Here is a 21,276-nt window from a genome sequence, read left to right on the forward strand (position 1 = left end):
GGTTGTTTGACTTTTCTAAAGGATATATCTGGGTAAAATAATAAAGCACAACACCAAAGATGAACTATACTTGTCTCTCCTACTGAACAGACACATCATGTCCCATTATAAAAAAGATGTTTCTGTTTTGTTCTTACTTGTCCAGAATCTATGGCTGCTTGATCCATGAACCATGACAACAGCAAAAGAGGAGTTAATTTTCCTGATCTATCTTTGGTCACTTGTATGTATTAAGTGACAAGATAATATCAAGTGGAGATTTAGCAGAAGAGCAGTGGTCTGACCTTTAAATGCTGGTCTAGACAAGGCCTAAACCAGTGGTTCTCAACCAGGGGTATGTGTACCCCTGTGGGTAGACTGAGGTCTTCCAGGGGGTACATCAGCTCATCTAGATATTTGCAAAAAGAACGGGAGTACTTGTGGCACCTTAGAGACTAACAAATTTATTAGAGCATAAGCTTATGCTCTAATAAATTTGTTAGTCTCTAAGGTGCCACAAGTACTCCCATTCTTTTTGCGGATACAGACTAACACGGCTGCTACTCTGAAACTAGATATTTGCCTAGTTTTACAATAGGCTATGTAAAAAGCACTAGCAAAGTCAGTACAAACTAACATTTCATACAGACAAAATGAGAAAGTAAGCAGTTTTTCAGTAACAGTGTGGCTGTGACACTTTTGTATTTTTATGTCTGATTTTGTAAGCAAGTAGTTTTTAAGTGAGGTGAAACTTTGGGGGTATGCAAAACAAATCTGATTCCTGAAAGGGGCACAGTAGTCTGGAAAAGTTGAGAACCACTGGCTTAAACCATCACCACTGTGTCTTGAAAATAGACATTTAATTTTCAGATGGGCATTATTAGAAGGACTTTTCTTGTGTCCCTTTAATATTAAAAATATCAGGTTGGTGCCATATACATAACTAAAATATGCTTCAACTCTCCACGTTCCCATCGCCTAGTGAATGAGACTTGAGGTTACCCACCAGGCTGAGTTGAATTGTATACATTTGATGCTTCAGGGCATCTGTGAGCTGAAGGATTCACCTTTGCTACCTTGCATCTGAGCGGCTGAACCTCTGGGCAGGTTGTTAGCAATTATGCTATTCCCAAAGCATCTGAAATAATGCAGCTCTGCTTGCTGGTGTAGAGAAACACCAATGACATCATTCCATAACCTTGGAGACAGATAAACAGCTCCAGCAACATCAGCTTATATAATCTTTCAGCTCTGACAAGTTTCAGAGTAACAGCCGTGTTAGTCTGTATCCGCAAAAAGAAGAACAGGAGTACTTGTGGCACCTTAGAGACTAACAAATTTATTAGAGCATAAGCTTTCGTGGACTACAGCCCACTTCTCTCTGTATGTGTGTATATATATCTCCTCATTATATGTTCCATTCTATATGCATCCGAAGAAGTGGGCTGTAGTCCACGAAAGCTTATGCTCTAATAAATTTGTTAGTCTCTAAGGTGCCACAAGTACTCCTGTTCTTCTTCTTTCAGCTCTGAGCTTCCATCCAGACAGCCACCTGGCTGAAACCAAAATCTAACAAAGATGTAAAGGCTACAAATGTGTATGAGACGAAACGGGGAAGAGAAATTTTAACTTGAGCTCTGTGGTGTGGCCCTTTCTTTGGTCCCGGCGTTAATCTGAATGAGATGTTTTAGCTGTGGCTCACAACCTTCCCCTTTTGGACGAGTGCGACTCTGATAGTGTACGTGCAAATCTGAACCTACCCAGCTCTCTTTTTAAATGTTTGAATTGTTGTCATGTCATTTTGAAAATATTCTCTTAAAGCTGCTGGAGTGCAAGGGGGAGTGTTAACGGGTCCATTTTAAGCCCTGTTTGCACACAGCAAAGCAATGGGCTCCTCGGCCATTGTAATGTTTGAATCCGCCTTCTCAATACACAATTTGGCATGATCTCTGCATTAATGTTGGATTTTCTAAATGTAAAATTGGCTGTCGTGCTTAGTAAATAGGCAGCACTAGAAGTTTTTATCTATTGACCAAGGACGGCTTGAACAACAGCAGTGGTGCTGGTATTGTAGGGCACTTGACTCACGTTCGTGTTGTATTTCAAGTGTTGCTGGCACAGGGGATGTTATGGACCACATTACCAATGTTGTGATCCCATTTGTTCTCACAGCCTTGGGGGGGTTATGCAGATTCAGTAAGTGTCTGGGAAGTGGCCAGGGAATGATCAAATACTGCAGAAAGAGTTGCTACTGATTCAATAGATGATATCTTTCCTTATGAGTCAGTATCAAACCAATCTGCTGGAGGTGCTGTTTTTCTGACTCAAGGTAAAGCTAATGTCCTAACCACTTTTTATCGATAAAAAGCCCATGTAACTTTTCTGAAAGAGAAGTCGGGCTAGTCCTGGTGTGCTGGATAAATTCAAACTTGAGTAGTTACATTCTGCCTATCTGAATTCCCTCTGCATTTTCAGATGGATAGCTTTCTTCTTCATTTCCTGACTTAACCTGTTGAGTAGTATTGCTATTATGCCCCACCCTGTGTGTCTGCATTTCAGAGGTGGGTAAAGTGGTCTCTGTTGAGATCCTTCAGGCTAAAAGATGACTTTTCAGTAAAGATGAGATAGTTAATCAGACTCCTAACCTGCTACTTGGTTTGGATCATCTCCTCCTACCAACCTGCTGAGTTGCTACTGAGTGAGGGAAATAGAAATCTGAATGGAAGAAGGGTTGTGCTGTAAAATGAATGATGTTGATTATGATCCAGTTTCTTTCACTGCAGTCGAGATGTGGCTGAGCCGATGGGTTGCTCTGTCTGCCTCGCCAGTCCCCTTGCATGCCCTGTGAGGTCTTTCCCCAGGAGGTGCATGCAGCTGGAGATGTCTCATTCATGGTGGCTTAGGAAAAAAATCAAAATCAAAGTGTGTTCCCTGACCAATAAAAATGTTTCACTTCCTCTGGAGGCCCTAGAGGGCGGCATAAAAAATAACGAAGCCTGTGAGTCACTGAACACTGCCTGGCCAGCTGAGGACCGGAGCCTCCCTTTTCCATAGAAGTTTGTGTGCTGTCACTGCACATCATTAATGCTCACTGGTTTATGGCTGCTCACTGTAACATTGCCAAGAAAGAAAAAGGGCAGTTGGTCTTTCTGCTTCGAAATGCTGGCTGCTTAGAAGGTGACGTGATGTTCAAGGAAAAGTTCCTTTAACACTCCATCAGTGTTGTTTGAATTCTAAAGCAGCTTCTCCTCCACCTTTTCCTCTGAGCCTTGGCAGCTCTCCTAACACAGAATTTCCCTGGAGAGAGACTTATGGCAGCTTACAAACAGCTCCACCTAAGGTACAAAGGTTAGGGTGGGCAAACTTCCTGGTTTATGTAGGACCCTCCCTGCTTTTTTCAAATCTGCTGGGCCCCCCTTTCATTTAAGAATACTCTGCCTCAGTCCCTCGGCCCGGCGGCAAACACCAGGGGAAGGAGAGACTAGCTTATAACTGCTATGAGACCAGGCTGCTGTGATGAGTCAATGAGAGAGCGGTGAAATGTGCTCAGATTCAAAATGTACATCCTAGTCCTAGTTCCACAGCAATCGACACCTCGTCTGATGGCCTTTGAAAATGTAAGGCACCATACAGGCATGACGTGATAATAATTATTACATTCCTGAACATCCCTGGGAGACTGACAGGGATGGGGGATGTGAACCATAACTGTAAAAACAGTCTCCCCCACAATATCAGAATGAAGTGATGAATGGCCCTATTGAAAGAATGGAGAACAGATGTTAGTCCGGTCCATGTTTATGTTCATCATCTTCAACTGTTGTTGTTTTTTTTCTTCCTTGCAAGTCATGTGCATCCTGTAGCTCTTCAGTTCTTCCTCTCTATCATCAAGGCTGTGAAAATATATAGTCTTCTGCTCAAGGACCAAAGAGGCCTTGTTTCAGAGCCTTTCAAAGTATATAGTGTTACATTACACTATATACTTTACGAATATATATGGACACAGTTCCCCCTGGCAAAGAGTTTATAATCTAAAAAGATAAGTGACCCATTAAGGGTTGTGGGCAATGATAATCAAATATAGATAATGTTGATACACCCATAAATTTTGCAATTTTTTCCTTATTATAGATGGGTAAAGTTCCAAATCTTTTTACCTGCCCCTGAGTCTAGCCATCCTAAATTGGCTGATTTCTTGTAGTGGTGACAGCAGAGATGGATCTAGAGAAGAGAGGGTCAAGTGGGTTTACTCTTCTAGGAAAGTCTAATCCAGAGAGGGCTCCCAACCACCATTGTCTCTAATATGACAGTGCATTACAGTGCCAACTGGACAGGCATTTTGAAGTGTCTGCCTAATTATTTTTTTGCTTCAGAACTCTTAGGGTATGTCTACACTGCAAAAACAAACCAGCAAAACCTCCATGGCAGTGAGTCTCAGCGCCTGGTGAGGCTCAGAGGGTGGGGTTTCAGAGCAGTGAGGCTCAGAGGGTGGGTTTCAGAGCAGTGAGGCTCAGAGGGTGGGTTTCAGAGCCTGGGCTCCAGACCAAGTGGGAACATCTACATGGCTATTTTAGTCCCTCACTGCAAGCCCCATGAGCCCAAGTCAATTGACTCAGGCTCTGAGACGCAATGTGCGGTGTTTTGCAGTATAAACATACCCACAAAGTCCCTATGAGTCAGAGTTAACTTGAAGCCATGCTACGTGTCTTTGCCTTTTGCAAATGATTGAGCTGTGCCCAGGGAGAAAAATGCTATTTTAATGGGCATCATTGCATAATTCATGACACAAGTCACTTCTGTGTTTGAAGGACCCCTGGCATAAATGGCAGAAACAGTTAGAAATGTGTGCAACAGCTTCATTACGACACGGGGATAGAGACCCTCTGGTTTTATCTGGTGGCTTTTAAGTATGTCCTCCCAGAAAAGACCTGAGTGGAATAAGATTGTAGGGACATCTTCATTCTTTATAAAGTTCTGAGTTTTAAGGACTGCTTTGAATCTGAAATTGAAGACTGAACTTTAACCTTTTTTAAAGGCTTTGTCTATTCTAAAACTCGGGGGGAGGGTTCTTTTTTTTTAAAAACAACCATATTATCTGTTTGCATGATATGATTCAGATGCTAAATAAGCTGAACATTTTAATTGCAAGTCCCTGCGAGTCCAACATAGTTGTCTTGATGATTGATCTATGCCACAGTAAAGTGCCTTTAAAAAAAAAAATAAAAAAATCCCACACCTGTTTTTGAAATATCTGTAACTGTTCTCTGAAATGCTCTGACAAATCAGACTCCTAACAGTGCCTTACTCATACTGTGTGTGAGTGAAGGATATAAGGGAGGCTGGAAGGACTGTAGTGACTGATCTGTAGAGTGCTAGAACTTTCACTTTGACTTTAGGGTAAGTCACACGCAGCTGAGTTAAGTTGGTGGAATTCACCAGCACCTTAAATGTTTGGCTTTAGTTCTACTAGGACTGGTGATTATCGTCGTTAACTCATGATTAACTCCAAAAAATTAATCGTGATTCAAAAAATTAATCGCGATTAATCGCACTGTTAAAAAATAGAATACCAACTGAAATTCAGTAGGTATTTTGAATGTATTTCTACATTTTCAAATATATCTATTTCAGTTACAACACAGAATACAAAGTGTACAGTGCTCACTTTGTATTATTTTTTATTACAAATATTTACATTGTAAAAATGATAAACAAAAGAAACAGTATTTTTCCATTCACCTATTACAAGTACTGTAGTGCACTCTCTTTATCATGAAAGTTGAACTTACAAATGTAGAATTATGTACAAAAAAACCCTGCATTCAAAAACAAAACAATGTAAAACTTTAGAGCTCACGAGTCCACTCAGTCCTACTTCTTGTTCAGCCAATCGCTAAGAGAAAGATGTTTGTTTACATTTACGGGTGATAATGCTGCCCACTTCTTAATTACAATGTCATCTGAAAGTGAGAACAGGCATTTGCATGGCACCATTGTAGCTGGTGTCGCAACATATTTATGTGCCAAATGCGCTAAAGATTCATATGCCTCTTCATGCTTCGGCCATCATTCCAGAGGACATGCTTCCATGCTGATGACGCTTGTTAAAAAAAAATGTGTTAATTAAATTTGTGACTGAACTCCTTGGGGGAGAATTGTATGTCTCCTACTGTTTTACCCACATACTGCTGTATATTTCATGTTATAGCAGTCTCGGATGATGACCCAGCACATGTTCGTTTTAAGAACACTTTCACAGCAAATTTGACAAAATGTAAAGAAGATACCAATGTGAAAATTCTAAAGATAGCTACAGCACTCGACCCAAGATTTAAGAATCTGAAATGCCTTCCAAAATCTGAGAGGGATGAAGTGTGGAGCATGCGTTCAGAAGTCTTAAAAGAGCAACACTCTGATGCTGAAACTACAGAACCCAAACCACCAAAAAAGAAAATCTACACTGCTTTGGATGGTTATCAAGCAGAACCCATGATCAGCATGGACGCATGTCCCCTGGAATGGTTGAAGCATGAAGAGACGTGAATCTTCAGTGCATCTGGCATGTAAATATCTTGCGACACTATCTACAACAGTGCCATGCAAACGCCTGTTCTCACTTTCAGGTGACATTGTAAACAAGAAGCAGGCAGCATTATCTTCTACAAATGTTTGTCGGAGCGATTGGCTGAACAAGTAGTAGAACTGATTGGACTTGTAGGCTCTAAAGTTTTACATTGTTTTGTTTTTGAATGCAGGTTTTTTTTGTACATAATTCTACATTTGTAAGTTCAACTTTCGTGATAAAGAGATTGCACTACAGTACTTGTATTAGGTGAATTGAAAAATACTGTTTATTTTGTTTTTTACAGTGCAAGTATTTGTAATCAAAAATAAATTGAGCACTGTACACTTGGTATTCTGTGTTGTAATTGAAATCAATATATTTGAAAATGTAGAAAATGTCCAAAAATATTTAAATAAACGGTATTCTAGTATTGTTTAACAGCACGATTATTTTTTTTAATCGCTTGACAGCCCTAATTTCTACCATTCATTTGAGCCCAAGTGGAATGTCTTCATCTTTCCATTCTAGTGATGTTACAGAACTAGGGCTTTGACTAGTAATCTCCCCATCAGCACAGTCTAGTTTGGTCACAGCTACATTCAGCACATAGATTGATTCATCTCTGTCTTTTCCTGCACCTCTTAATCCTCTAGTTTAAAATCAGCAGTTCTTTCCTCATGAGATGTACCATTCTGTCAGCAGACTGGCAAGCATCACAAGTTTGTTCAAGCTGACGGTGTTGCCTTTCTCAGCCCACACAACAAGACAGTCTCCTAGACAGACCAACCTTCCTACCTAGGGTCCCTGTGTTAAGGCATCAGATGAAAATTTAAAGGGTGGGGATTTGTGAGATGTTCCATTTGCACCTGGCTCCAAAGACACTTCGAGCACACTCATATCGCGTGAGCTTTCTAAGATTTTCTGTGTGGTCAGAACCCAGACACGTGCCGACGTGGGGGAGACTGGCTTTAAAACTGCGGCAAGGCCATGACTCAACAGCTGGCGCGTGTTCAAACCCAACAGAGCAAGGTTTCTCTTTACTAGGAAGATGGAATTAGCAATGAAAGGATTGATGTTTTAAAACGGCCAGTCAGAAGTCGAGACACATGAATCCACAGCAAAATAATTTTGAAGGTTTATTTTTCCTTTGGTTTAAGACCTGAGCAGCAGCAGCGAACTCTCCAGACAGATGAAATGGGAGAGGATGGAAAACCAGCAGTTCCTCTGATTTGATTGTATTTTTCCCCTCCAGTTGTAATAGTTCCATCCAGCTTTCTTACCCTGACTTTTTCCCATTAGCGTTGAAGCCATTTGAATGCGCCATATCAAGTAGTACAGAATACCCCACTCCTCTGCACCAAAAGGGGAAGAGAGGTTCAAAAGTTCAGTGCTGGTATTGCAGGTGCTTAATAGGGGTGAGTGCAATATCCTAGAGTCATTTTAAATGGATGAAACATCTAGCAAATCCTGTGGCACTTCAGCAAATAGTTCAAAGAAGTGGCACCGGAGCTCAGGTACTTATGTATTAAGTAGTTTAATATTGTAGGTAGGTGAACCAAGTACAGGAGGACAGTGTTTCATCCGCTCACTGCCATGATCATTTCCTGTTCTCCCGTGTACATTTTCAAACCATGTAATATGCTCTTCTCTTTCAGCTATTTGCTAGAGAGCCATATGACATGTTAGACATTTTAGTACTGAAGTGAGTAAAAGTAAAAGGATTTTTCAAAGCAGATCAGTTCCACGATAGCAGATCTAGTAAGTCCTACACAACTGTGCTTTTTTTCTTTGGCGTTTTTGCCTGCATTTGTAAAAGCCTTGTTAACTTACATCCTTCTGAGCCAGTGCATTCCTATTTCTTGCTACTTAAGCATAATTTCTCTTTTGACACTCCACACATATGCAACTCATTGAGAAAATGTAGACTGTACAAATAATACTTGACCAATATGTCTATTTGAAAAGTGACAGCTCCTGAGAGACAGTAAACATTTATCGCTGTTCAGTGTATGAATAACCTCAATTGGACTTACGAGAGTGTGGCTTTGATTGGGCAAGTCACTTGACCATCTCATGCCCAAGTTTCCCATCTATGAAATGGGGATAAAATAGATATTCGAAGATAAATTAGATACGTTTGTAAAGTGTTTTGAACATAAAAAGTGATTGTAAGAGAGTATTGGGGGTTGGTGTGTGAGCCATTCACTTAAACATAAATGCAGCAAAATCTTGCGACCAGGTGAGTTAGGAAACATGCTCATTGTAGACAAAAAGACCAGGTAGGAAATAAAAGTTGCATTGTTTACGATCTTCAAAGTAGGGCATCATAAGGGCCTGTAGCTGCTGAATATCATCTGACTTAAGCTAACAAAACCGCTGATTTAGGTCATTTAAATAGTGACAAAGAGTCATGTGGCACCTTATAGACTAACAGATGTATTGGAGCAAAGGACTCTTTGTCGCTTTTTACAGATCCAGACTAACACGGCTCCCCCTCGGATACTCATTTAAATAGGATCCTTGCCTCTCAATGGTGGAGGAGTCAGAGATGCATTCTCTTGCCACTACCATTCTTTTCCCTCTAGATTAATTATTCTAATTGCAGTGTTTGCCTGAATATTTAAAGGACTGTGATCCATGCCTTCTCCTGCCACATGTGAATGTGTGTAAAACCCTGACATGCTGTGCAAATTAGATACCACTGGTGTCTTTGCAAAAGTAAAGAACAAAAGCATTCTTGAAGCGGTTGGGAATTGCTGCCCACAGCGACCTTGAGCACTCTGTGGGGGCTGGGAGTGTTTAAGAGTTGGGAGACCCCCGTGGATGTAAAGCAGTGACGTAAATTGTTGCTAAGTCAGGATGCCAGCTGCTCTGAGCGATATTTCAGGTCGATTGATGTATGTCTGGGTTTGCCTGCAACAGCCAGGGATCATTGTGTTCCTCGGTGGATTTAAAAAACAGAAATTAAACAGCAGCTGGTGGCATGGGATACGCTTTGAAAAACACCTGATTGGAGAACAGTTCTGCCAACCTACCATACCCTTAGGAATTTTTCTTTCTCTTCAGAATATTCCCCTCTCCCCACATAGGACCTCATCCAGTTGTCATGTGTCTTTGTTTTAAAGAGGAGTTCCTCTTATTCCAATGCCAACTTCCAGTCTGAAGTTCTGACCTGTTGGTAACATCCTAATTGTTTCCACAGCAACCAGTTGTGTTGCCATAAAATACTACAGCAAAAGCAAATGAATTATTTTTAAAAATATACAGTTTTTATGCAACTAACTGTATTAACAAAATATTTTCCCACAGGCACCAAGTCTTTAAATACTTAAATGTTTATAGGTGTCTTTAAGATATCATGAGCCTTAACTTAGAAGATATAACAAGAAAACGTCCAGCTCTTTCTGTTAATGGATCAAGTGATCCATTCCCTGTCTCTCATACCCAGCTTCTGGCAAACAGAGGCTAGGGACACCATCCCTGCCCATTCTGGCTAATAGCCATGGAAGGACTTATCTTCCATGAATTTATCTAGTTCTTTTATTGAACCCTGTTATAGTCTTGGCCTTCACAACAGGCTCTGGCAAAGAGTTCCACAGGTTGACTGTGCGTTCTATGAAGAAATACTTCCTTTTATTTGTTTTAAACCTGCTGCCTATTAATTTCATTTGGTGACCCCTAGTTCTTGTGTTATAAGGAGGAGTAAATAACACTTCCTTATTTACTTTCTTCTTACCAGTCATGATTTTATAGACCTCAATCATACTCTCCCTTAGTCATCTCTTTTCCAAGCTAAAATGTCCCAATTTTATTAATCTCTCCTCATACGGAAGCCATTCCATACCCCAATCATTTTTGTTGCCCTTTTCTGAACTTTTTCTAATTCCAATACATCTTTTTTGAGATGGGGCAACCACATCTGCATGCAGTATTCAAGATGTGGGCATACCGTAGATTTATATAGAGGCAATATAATATTTTCTGTCTTATTATTTATCCCTTTCTTAATGATCCCCAACATTCTGTTCACTTTTGTGACTGCCGCTGCACATTGGATGTTTTCAGAGAACTATCCACAATGACTCCAAGATCTCTCTCTTTAGTGGTAACAGCTAATTTAGACCCCATCATTTTATATGTATAGTTGGGATTATGTTTTCCAACATGCATTACTTTGCATTTATTGATTGAATTAATTGGTATATGAAAATGAGGCTGGAAAGTTGAAAGATGTTTTTATGGACCATTCAAAGACACACTGGACATTTTAAAATCCTAATAACTTAGGTCCAAATTTTCAAATTTAATTAGTTAAGATTAGGCACCTAAATAAGTGGCTTGATTGTCAGAGATGCTGATGACCCACTGAAATTAATGGGAGCTGAGTGGACTCAGCAACTTTGATAATTAGTCCACTTTTATTTAAACTGCTTAATCTGGGTTTGGATGCCTGTACTAAGTACCTAAATTTGAAAAATAGGAAGAGCCTTAAGTTTAAAAAAATTCCTGCAATGTTCTGATGCTAAATTTTATTTTTCACCATATATGCTGCTTTATATTTTGCAACTTTATGAACTTGGACAAGGAGCATAGACTGGTCAATTTCTCACTTTTCTCGCCTACTTTGTCTAGTCAATTTCAGTTTCTCCTGCACTAGCAAGCATGCTGTAATGTTTAGGTTGCACACACTACAGAGTGTGTGTGTGTCTGTATGTTGGGGGGACCCAATTTTTACTGAGGTTTTTAAGATAAATTTGATTGAAATATTTCTCTTGGTCTGAGGTTTTGTAAAAGCTTATTTCTACAGAGCATGTATTTGTGGCCTGATAGTGTCCCTAGAATGCTGTGTGGAGTGGCACATTTGTGTTCAGACTTAAGTACTGACCGGAGGCAGCTACTAGAGATCCAGTTACTCTACTAGAATAGATGGTAACCAGGGACCACTGAGCATCAGCTAACAGGGTGCCTGTAAAATTGTGACACATGACTTCATTAGTTGGAGTTTTTGCTCTGGTGATGGTGGGAACAGAAGAGACTAAAATCTGCCTTCCTGATGATAGTTAGTAATGCTTAATTCTCTTTAAAGGGAGGTGGTAAGCCCAGGTTCTTTCCCCTGAGTTGTGGTTAGTGCTTTCTGAATGTAGCAGCAGTGCTAATGCAGCTCTGTGGTATTTAGCTGCTGAATGCTAGATTTGACTCAGCAGCCTAGTCTATTTGTAGTCTCCACGCTAACGAGAAGGTGCAGCACTACACACGTGGGAGATGTCGCTGTTCTTCATTACGATCAATGCAGTCAGTTCCCAGATAAGCCAAAAGGGCTTGGGAAAGGGTTTACTTTTGCAGATAATGTACTTGAAGGCAAGTTTACTGTTTGCTGTCTGAGTTGTCTGGCTCATTTCAAGAGCAATTCATACCTTTCCTATTAAAATGCTGTTTGCTCAAAGTACAATCCAAGTTGCTCACTGCCAGGAAGGCAGCTTATAAACACTGTTCTATTTAGCAGCACAGCTAAACAGTTTAAAAAAAACTCTCATCAGAAAATCTGTGTGACAGCATCATAGATCTTTGAGCCTTCCATTTTTCAGACATTCACAAACCTGAAAAAAAGTTGATTTCCCCAATGAAAAATGTGTCCTCCTATGAGGAAACTACTTTACTCAGTCCTCTAATTAAACTGCTTTAGGGTGTACATGTCTGGAAGCAATCTACTCCTTGTGTTCTAATGGTCCACCCTGACATGTAGGCCACTGTTTGAACTGAAACCCTTTGGAGATATGAAGATCCAGGTTTCTGGACAAACTATTCATACAAAACCATTCAAAGGCCATGTGTCCTAGGGGATAGACAAATGGACTGGAACTCAAGGGACCTTGCTTCTGTTCCCAGCATTGCCCCGGGCCTGCTGGGTGACATTGGGCAAGTCACTTCCTGTGCCTCAGTTTCCCCATCTGTAAAATTGGGGTAATGGTATTGCCATTCTTTGTAAAGCACTTTAAGATCTACTGATAAAAATGCGCTGTATAAGAAGTAGCTATCATTATTACTCTGATCCTGATGTAAAAGAGGAAAAGCAGCCCCAATGTCTTTTTCTCTGCATTTTAGAATAGCTGTGTCTGGGGCGAAACAGAGAATGGTGGTGGTTATTACACTTGGAAATATAGTTAGAATTCACATCACTCTATACATTTATCAGTGCTGTTTTTGTATTCACAGTCTGCTCTTCTAGATAATTTTGTAGCACAACCTGCCTGTTCCCAAAAAAATCTACTCCAGCCTAATAATGCATCTGCGTGTGCTTCTTTCCAGATTCTCAGCGCTCCCATCTCTCCTCTTTCACCATGAAGTTGATGGACAAGTTTCATTCACCAAAAATAAAGCGAACGCCATCAAAGAAAGGAAAACAGGCTGACCTGACAGTGAAAACCCCAGAGAAGCCAGTGAACAAAGTAAGCAGCTGAATGGTACTGTCTTGGTTACAGTCTTGCCAATTCCCTGCCTGTTGAATAGTCTGTACTGTAACTATACTGAAATCTGCTGCTCTGGCAATGTTGCTCTCAGTGCATGGGGCTGTTTTTCCTTCAAAGAATTTTAGTTTCCTGAGGTACTCTTCAGAGCTCCTTTCCAGAATAACCATATAGATAGTCCTTTGTATGTAGTGTATCTAGCTGACTAGAGACACACATAACTTTCCTTTTGAGATCTTGATGAATGTTTCTTCCATGAGCATTGAAATGACTCGTTATGGAATGCAGTTTATGGCCTGACATTCCCTCCCCATACACACACACCCTATAGTTATGCTTACAACTTCCAAAACACTGCCTGACTTCAGGGTGTGTTCCATTAAAATGCAGGCAGATCCTTGAAGCCTGTCCAAAGATGTCCTCAATCTCTGGTGACCTCAACAGAGTGAGTCAAACAGATGTATTCAAACAGCTGCTGACTTTCAGCCCACCCTTCCTCAAACCTAAGCTAGCTATTTCAAGCCTTATAAGAACTGAGATTGCCTTTCTTTCAGGAGGCAATAGTCAGTTGGCTACCAAAGTATTGCCTCCTCTCTCATTCTCACCTGGTTGAGCAGACAGAAGAATTTAGCTCTAGTATTGCTGAGATTTCCAGGTTTCAGGTGTAGAATTCAGTCCCAGGTTATTAAGAACAACTGGGATTACTTGTGGTAACTTGCAAGCCCCACAGTTGCTGTTGAGAGACCAATTCAGTGTACCATACCACCTTTACTAACTTGTTTGGTTTATTCCTAGTGAGGTACAGTAGGATTTATACAGTGGGGTTGAGTGGTGTCTAAAAATGAGATAAGGTAATTGTATCCTAGTACTTTTCATCACCATGTGGAAGATGGGTTTTCATTCTCTGGGCTGGATTTTGCAGTGGAGGCAGGGTGTCTGCATCTTGGGAAGATGTGCTAGATTAGAGGCGGGCAAACTGCGGCCCGCGACCCTCCTGCCCGGCTCTTGAGCTCCTGGCCAGGAGGCTAGCCACTGGCCCCTCCCCTGCTGTCCCCCTGCCCCTGCAGCCTCAGCTTGCCCTGCCGCCAGCGCTCTGGGCGGCAGGGCTGCGAGCTCCTGCCGGCAGCACGGTGGTGTGGCTGGCTCCGGCTGGGCAGCGCGGCTGCCAGTCCTGGTGCTCTGAGCGGCATGGTAAGGGGGCGGAGAGCAGGGGGGTTGGATCGGGGCAGGGGTTCCCGGGGGGCAGACAGGGAGCAGGGGGCAGTTGGATAGGTGTGGGAGTCCCGGGGGGGGGCCTCTCAGGGGGCGGGGTTGTGGATAGGGGTTGGGGCAGTTGTGACAAGGAGCAGGGGGGCATTGTATAGGGGGTGGGGGCGGGAGGACCTGGGAGGGGGCAGTCAGGGGACAAGGAGCAGGGTTGGAAGGGTTGGGGGTTCTGAGGGGAGCAGTCGGGGGCAGAAAGTGGGAGGGGGCGGATAGGGAGTGGGGGCCAGGCTGTTTGGGGAGGTACAGGCTTCCCTACCCAGCCCTCACACAGTTTCGGAACCCCAATGTGGCCCTCAGGCCAAAAAGTTTGCCCACCCCTGTGCTAGAGCATTCACAGCAGACTGTTGAGAGAGGGTCACTGGCTTAAAAGGGAGATATGTCCACTATTGAGGAGAGGAGTTGTAAAGCAGGGGAAATTATGAGGGTCTTCAGGGTTCTCACTCATCCTCAGAGTGAAAGAAGGAAGGTATGGGCCTGTAGCAGCCCTCTTGTTGAGAAAAGGGTACAATCTATTCCTTGAGAGAGAGAGAGAGATGGGGGCAGCTTGTTTACAATCATCCTTGAGAGCTGCCTTGCTAAGATGAAAATGTATTGGTACTTATGTGGTGCCCTGCAGCCAAGAAAGTGCAAATTTTCATGCAGGTCCCAAATTGTACAGAAACCAAAGAAATCTTTGTGACACCAGCACAGAAAAATCCAAACCAGTCCTAATAGTTGTCTTAAAAAAGCAACCATCTGCCAAGTTTCAGGTTTGAAAGAATGTAATGGCCATGGCAAATGGAGGTTTATTATGGGGACTCATCTGGGCCCCCACTGTGGTGATTCTACCAGGTCCTACTCATATTGGAGCTCTGCCATTGAATTCTATGATATAACTTTTTACTTTAGGTGTTCATTAGAGCAGTAACCATTCTGTAAATGGGGAAAAAATTGCTTTCCAAAAATCTCTGTAATTTTTTTCTCAACTGAGCCTTTCCATTGGTGGACAGAACAGAGGGGGCTAGGAGATAAGAGAGAGAAGACTGACAAGCAGAATAAGTTGTACTGAAAGTAAATCTGATATCTAGAGAGCAGAGTATGACTAATAAGAGAATATGGTCTATTCCACAATGGTTGTTTTGTTTTTTTTAATTGTCGAATCCTCCTTAGAGATTATATTATTTATTCCAAGGAGATTATAAAAAAGTTAATACATAGTGACTAGTTCAAAGGGTTATTATGCAGAGCATTTTTGAGCTCTGTGTACAATCCAGTGGGCTATTTACTGGGGAGAATTTGCGCTATTTTATTTGTATTGACTGATTCAGTGACATGCATGTAAAACAGTGTCATAGCCTTTCCTTTTAATTGATATCTGACCACAAACAGATTAAAACATATTCGAAATAGAAAAAATATATATATTTGCATATGAATGAAAGGCAAGTTTCTTCTGCATTATTTCCCCCAAAGAGCTGAGAGAGCAATATTGGGGAATGACTGACCAGGAATCTGCTGAACATGTGAAAATATTTGTTACAAATCTAGGTGCTGGAATTGCATTATGGGGAAAATAAATCTCACTTGCAGTAATTGCTCAATAGGAAAGATAGCTGAGTTGCTGTTCATGTTGGGTAAATTGGCTATTGTTGGTCTGCATTTAAACTGTAAACCTTGTGACTTGTGAAATGTTGATCTCTGGCTCAGTCCTAATCCATTTTAATGACTGTCTCCAGCTAATTGATTAGTTTGATGGTAGCCAACTGATTAGCTTTGTGGGGGGAGGAAAGGGTGCCCTGGGTCATTATTACAGAGTCTAGATGAAATATAAGGAGAAGCTGACAAATGAGAGATTTTTCTAAGATACATGATGTCAAAAGACAGATCTGACTGAGTAGATTTCATATCTATGCATGTACTCTGTTTCTTTAAATCCTGCGGCTAAGTCTCCTACACACTTACAGTAGATAATCTAGCTAGAGTCGAAGCAACAGTACCAAAAGATTAAGTGTAAATTCAAGAATATAGCAAAAACCTATCCAAGTATTAAAAGGATGGTTTATTCCAGATATAATAGTCAAATGTATGCTGTCACTGTAGCCTATTCAGTTCTATATAGGTTCTTACACTGTGCTCATCACCAAAATATCTGAGTGCCTAACCCTTTCTAGGTCAGCTGTAGCTCATACATAATGCATTTGTAATGATTATTTAAGGGAAACCTTCCAAAATCATGCAATGATATATCTGCATGTGTCAGTCAAGTGCGGGGGTGAAGGGACTTATTGGTTTGGCTGAGTAGTAAATCCATCCAATTTAATGCCCCAAATGGAAATTGGTGGAGCTCGTGGAACTGCTGTTTTAGTAATTGCAGCCATTGTAGATCTATCTGCTCTCTTGCCAGTATAAGTTCACTTATGGGGCAGGTCCACCACAAGTGGAATTTGAAATAAGAGCTTAGTTCAAGTGCCCTGCAGCGAGAAGGATGGGAACCCCGACTCACCCACCGTGACTGTAGGGATATTTGGTGGATGAGCCTAAGCTATAGCTCATAATGCCTTGGAGCATTTAGACATTTTAGGAGCATTAATCAATATCCATCCCACCAGCTCTCTCTATACACATCATTGCCCATTATTCCTCGTCTCTAGATTTATAATTAACCCCAGGGGAGACAGAGTTTCCACCATTTGTTTTGGGCTTGTGCTGGTCTGTTCAGGCTTCTGAGTGTCATGTTGATGGATTTGGCTTCATATTCTTCACATGAAGTTGATCTCTTGTTCGAGCCTGCTGCATACCAATATGACACCTGGTGTTTGTTTCTGTGGTAAGTTTGTTTTATGTGATAGGGTTATCAGCCCCATGCACAACCTTCGGTCCACAGTTCCTTATTCATTTTTCCGCGCTGTGGACACTTCCTCATCTGCCAACTGGGAGGGATGTGCTTGGTAGCTCTGGAAACTGGTGGACACCCTATGCACCTGGTGGTGCAAGAGGATAAAGAAGAAAAGGAGGCAGAGTTGCTAAGGGGATAGAGGACTGGACTGGGCCTAAGGGAACATAAGTTCTATTCCCAGTTTTGCCATTGGCCTTTTGGTAGACATTAGACAAGTCATTTCACCTCTGTGCCTCAGGTTCCCCATCGGTAAAATGGGGATAATGGTACTGACCTCCTTAGCACAGCCCTTTAAGATCAACTGATTAAAAGTTGCTATATAAGAGGTATTAAATAATAATAAAAGTTTGTGTTAGAACTTGCCTAATGATGCTACAACATGCATGGAAATTTAAGCTTGCCTTCTGTAAGGTCAGGTCAGTTGGAATAGCAGCTGAAATAAAGCTAAGGGACCAAGTTCATGTTACTAGCCAGTGCTGCTTACGAATGTCTCATCCGAAGTAGTTTGGTCTGCTGGCCCCGTTTTTCAGGAAAGCTGCAGTTTAACAGCTGAAGGGACATGGGGAGGACACAATGCCCATAGGTCATTAATTCTTGAAGCTGAATTTGCTGAAGGGATAATGGATGAAACCTGACTCTGTTAAGCTCTCTGCTCCTTTACTAGCAATGTTTAGTAGTTAATTTAGATCTCCCCCTCAGGAATTTACTGCCAGCAGTAATAGACCCTTAGGCACGCTCTGGCAAACTTTAAAAAATATCCTTTACCAGAACTCCATTAAACTGTCATATGCCACTTCTGAATTTCCTTTTCCAAAATTGCTGAGTGCCAGGATGTTGGAGGCATTCTCTAAGCTTTTTCCAGTTGACCCCTTCATTCCTGCCCAATTCATTCACTGATGCCAAAATCTCTCATTTGTGGTGTGACAGTTCATCCCCATGGGAAAATGAATGATTTCCTTCATTCCAGCAGCATTGCTAAGTGAATAGGACTTTTTATTTATGAATGGAAGGTCTGAGACTGGAGCCCTTACTCACATGAGTAGCCCTATTGAAGTTAGTAGGATTACTTGGGATAAGACTGGACACATATTTATCATTGTAAATATCAGTGATGGAAGTGAAAATATAGGAGTTTGGTTTTGATCTTATTTGTTTTGGGGGTTTGCCTGATTATGAAATTAATCAGGGGAGGGACTAAATGAATTCCTAAGGTCCCTTCCAACCCTGATATTCTATGATCTGATCTGTTCTGTTATCTAATTCTCTCGCTTTTTTCGTTGGATGACGGCTTGCACTAAAATGACTCAAAGTAACATTTTTCAAAAGCGCCTAAGACCCATTGTCAAAAGCAACTAAATCATTCTGGCCCCCAACTTCCAATGAAACCCAATGGGGCTTGGGCTCCTAAATCACTTAGGTTTTAAAATTTTACCCTGAATGTGTTTACACTGCATTGCATCTTTTTCTATTATTAAACCCCCACAAAAGGGAAGATCAGCAAGGTTCAAAGAGCAGAGTTGTTTCCTAACCATTGGCCACTTGAAAATAATTTTTGTTTTATGATTTAAAAATGGGGCACACACTGTTTCCATTCCCTTACTTAATTCAAGTAAATAGAGTTGTGATCAGATTGGAAAAATCCCTACTGTACTGAAACCAGCTGTTGCCATCTCCCCTTCCTTGAATCATTCTTGCAATCTGCTCTTAGCATGTGTGCATGTCTCACCTGGAAAGCACAGGCTCTCTTTGTCTCTGCTGACTCCAAAGCAGTGTGATAAGTCATCAATAAGGTGAGAGCTTTGCTTAAAAATGACTGAGCTGAATTTCAGTTTGTACCCAAAATCTTTCTCAGAACTTGGCCATTAAAATAAAAAGTCAAAATCTTTGCTGTGAATAAATGAGATACTGATTATTTTCCTAAGAGGATTAAACTTGGAAAAGTTTGTGGAGAGGAAAAGCCCATGTGTGCCTCTTAACGCAGAAGTTACATCATTGCGCATTGTTGGTTTCACTGTATACCAGGTGAATTAAAATAACTTAAAAAAAAAAAAAGACATTCTGTAATCTCTTCTTCCCCTCTATCCCCAACCTTTTTCCTTTAGAATTTAACTTGGCTTGAGGAGAAGGAAAAGGAGGTTGTAAGTGCATTGCGCTATTTTAAAACCATTGTGGACAAAATGGCAATTGACAAGAAAGTACTGGAGATGCTGCCAGGTTCAGCAAGTAAAGTGCTGGAGGCCATCTTACCGCTGGTCCAAGTAGACCCACGGATTCAGCAAAGGTGAGTTTCCTTTTGGGGGGATTGTGATGGGGGAACGCCAGGCAATTTGTATTTTTTTGAAAAATCATGGCACACAAGTGGCATGAAATGCTGCTCTTGCTAATTATTAGTAAAAAACAGTGGCTGATTTACAAGGCACCTTTCAAACATAAGTCTAAAGGCAAATTCTCTGCTGCAAAGAGACTACAACATACAGTAGATAAGACAAACCAGATATTGGACTGCAGATTAGGAAAGAGAGAGCAAAAAGAGTTGGTTTGTGAGAAGAAGGAATGATTGATTCCTAGAAGTGAATTTGAAATGGGAGAGGACAGGGATGTGGGGCATGGTTCCAAACAGCAGAGATTTTTAGTGGAAGAAAGTTCATTGCGTGGTAGCAGGCAGCTGACATTCACAGAGATTCTGCATCGGATGCTGTGCTCTCACTGGGGCTGGTGTCGTTAGCAAGCCGAAAGCAATGAGGGCAGACAGCTTTTGGCTGCAAGTGAGCACATCCACAAGGTATTTCCTTTATGGGTGAAATTCTTCCACCTCTGCATTAGAGAAGTCTTCGACATGTATTGTAAATTGCCTATTTGGACGTTGTTGAGTCAAATTCAGACCTGGTGTAAGCAGATGCAACTCTGTTGACTTCAGAACAATACATGGTCTGAATTCATTCCAGGGTGTGCATTCCTCTTTAGTAGATTATCTGTGACTCAATTCCGCATTAAATCTTATGCAGTTGTACAGTGAGTTTGAGGCCAGAAGAAATCTAGTGACTTGCCAAGGCCACTACCTCAGCTTGGATTATAAGAACTGTGGACTCTTCAAGCCACAGGCCAGAGCTATATCTGCTAGATCACATAATTGTCCAGACTTCTGGAGCAGCTGCTTAGAAAACAAACTGCAACAAAACCCACCATTAAATAATGTTGTATAAACAAATCAGCACAAAAATATATTGGAAAATGCAGATGTGTGAGTCCTGCAATCCTGAGAGATTTCATGCTATTCTTGTGTATTTTCCCACTGAATATCTCCAAATGCAGCTATGTTTTCATATAGAATGCCTCTTTGGTTTTATTTTCAAGTGCATTTTTGAAAAGCTGTCTGGTTAACTATTGCTGCTACCCCCTGTGAAACCTCAGTTACTGATGAGTCTCAGAGGCTGGCAGGAAAAAGAGGTGGTGTGATCTTCAGTGATGAAGAAATGACCGTATCCCTTACAGCACCACACTCTAAAGCCAGCCACAGTAGGGTGTTACTACCTACTCTGCTGAGAGCTTTCAGAGTCTAGGGTTTAACTGGGTTTAGTGAGGGAACATCTGGGACAGAATTAACTTAATTGGAGTTAGAGCAAAACTGAATTTGGCACTTGGTTATTAACTTTCGCTAGTTTAGGAGAGGTATCACTCCTGTATGAAAGAACATGGACTAAACCTGTCCTTATTTGCATAAATCAGGCACAGTAAGGTCTTGTGAAAGGAAAAGGACACTGGTAGGAGTGGAGCCAGCCTGTAGACAAATGTGTTCCTACTGTACCTGGCCATTACGACGGGTCGGGAGAAAATGGATAAAGATCAGAGTGGCAGCTGAGGTAAAGGAGTACCATTTTAGGTTTAGTTTGCAGAGTTACAGAGAGCAGTAGCTGTTGAAATTAGAATATTGTTCAGGTTTTTTGAGACCCAGAGTTCCTTTGGCTGCTATCAAGTTTCCCACAGCCATTAAATTCCTGACAAGCACCTGCTTTCACTTAATCAAATAAAAAGTTCCCTAACTTGTGTCAAGAGATCATGTAAAATGTCAGTGAGTATCTTTAGGATAGAAAATGTCATCTTTGTGTAGTCAATCATTTTCTGATTCA

At 41.4% G+C, this 21,276-nt stretch overlaps 1 protein-coding gene across 7 annotated transcripts in view; it reads left to right on the forward strand.

Moving 5' to 3' along the window:
- Positions 1-21,276, forward strand: part of RAPGEF1 (Rap guanine nucleotide exchange factor 1) — a 126,030-nt gene that overhangs the window by 38,981 nt on the left and 65,773 nt on the right. For all 7 annotated transcript variants that reach the window (XM_054007438.1, XM_054007435.1, XM_054007436.1 and 4 more), the window contains exons 2-3: positions 12,851-12,990; positions 19,252-19,430. In XM_054007438.1, coding sequence (XP_053863413.1) covers positions 12,851-12,990; positions 19,252-19,430 — 319 coding nt within the window. The remainder of the gene's footprint in view (positions 1-12,850; positions 12,991-19,251; positions 19,431-21,276) is intronic.

Source organism: Malaclemys terrapin, chromosome 17 (assembly GCF_027887155.1).
Source record: "Malaclemys terrapin pileata isolate rMalTer1 chromosome 17, rMalTer1.hap1, whole genome shotgun sequence".
NCBI lineage: Eukaryota > Metazoa > Chordata > Testudines > Emydidae > Malaclemys > Malaclemys terrapin.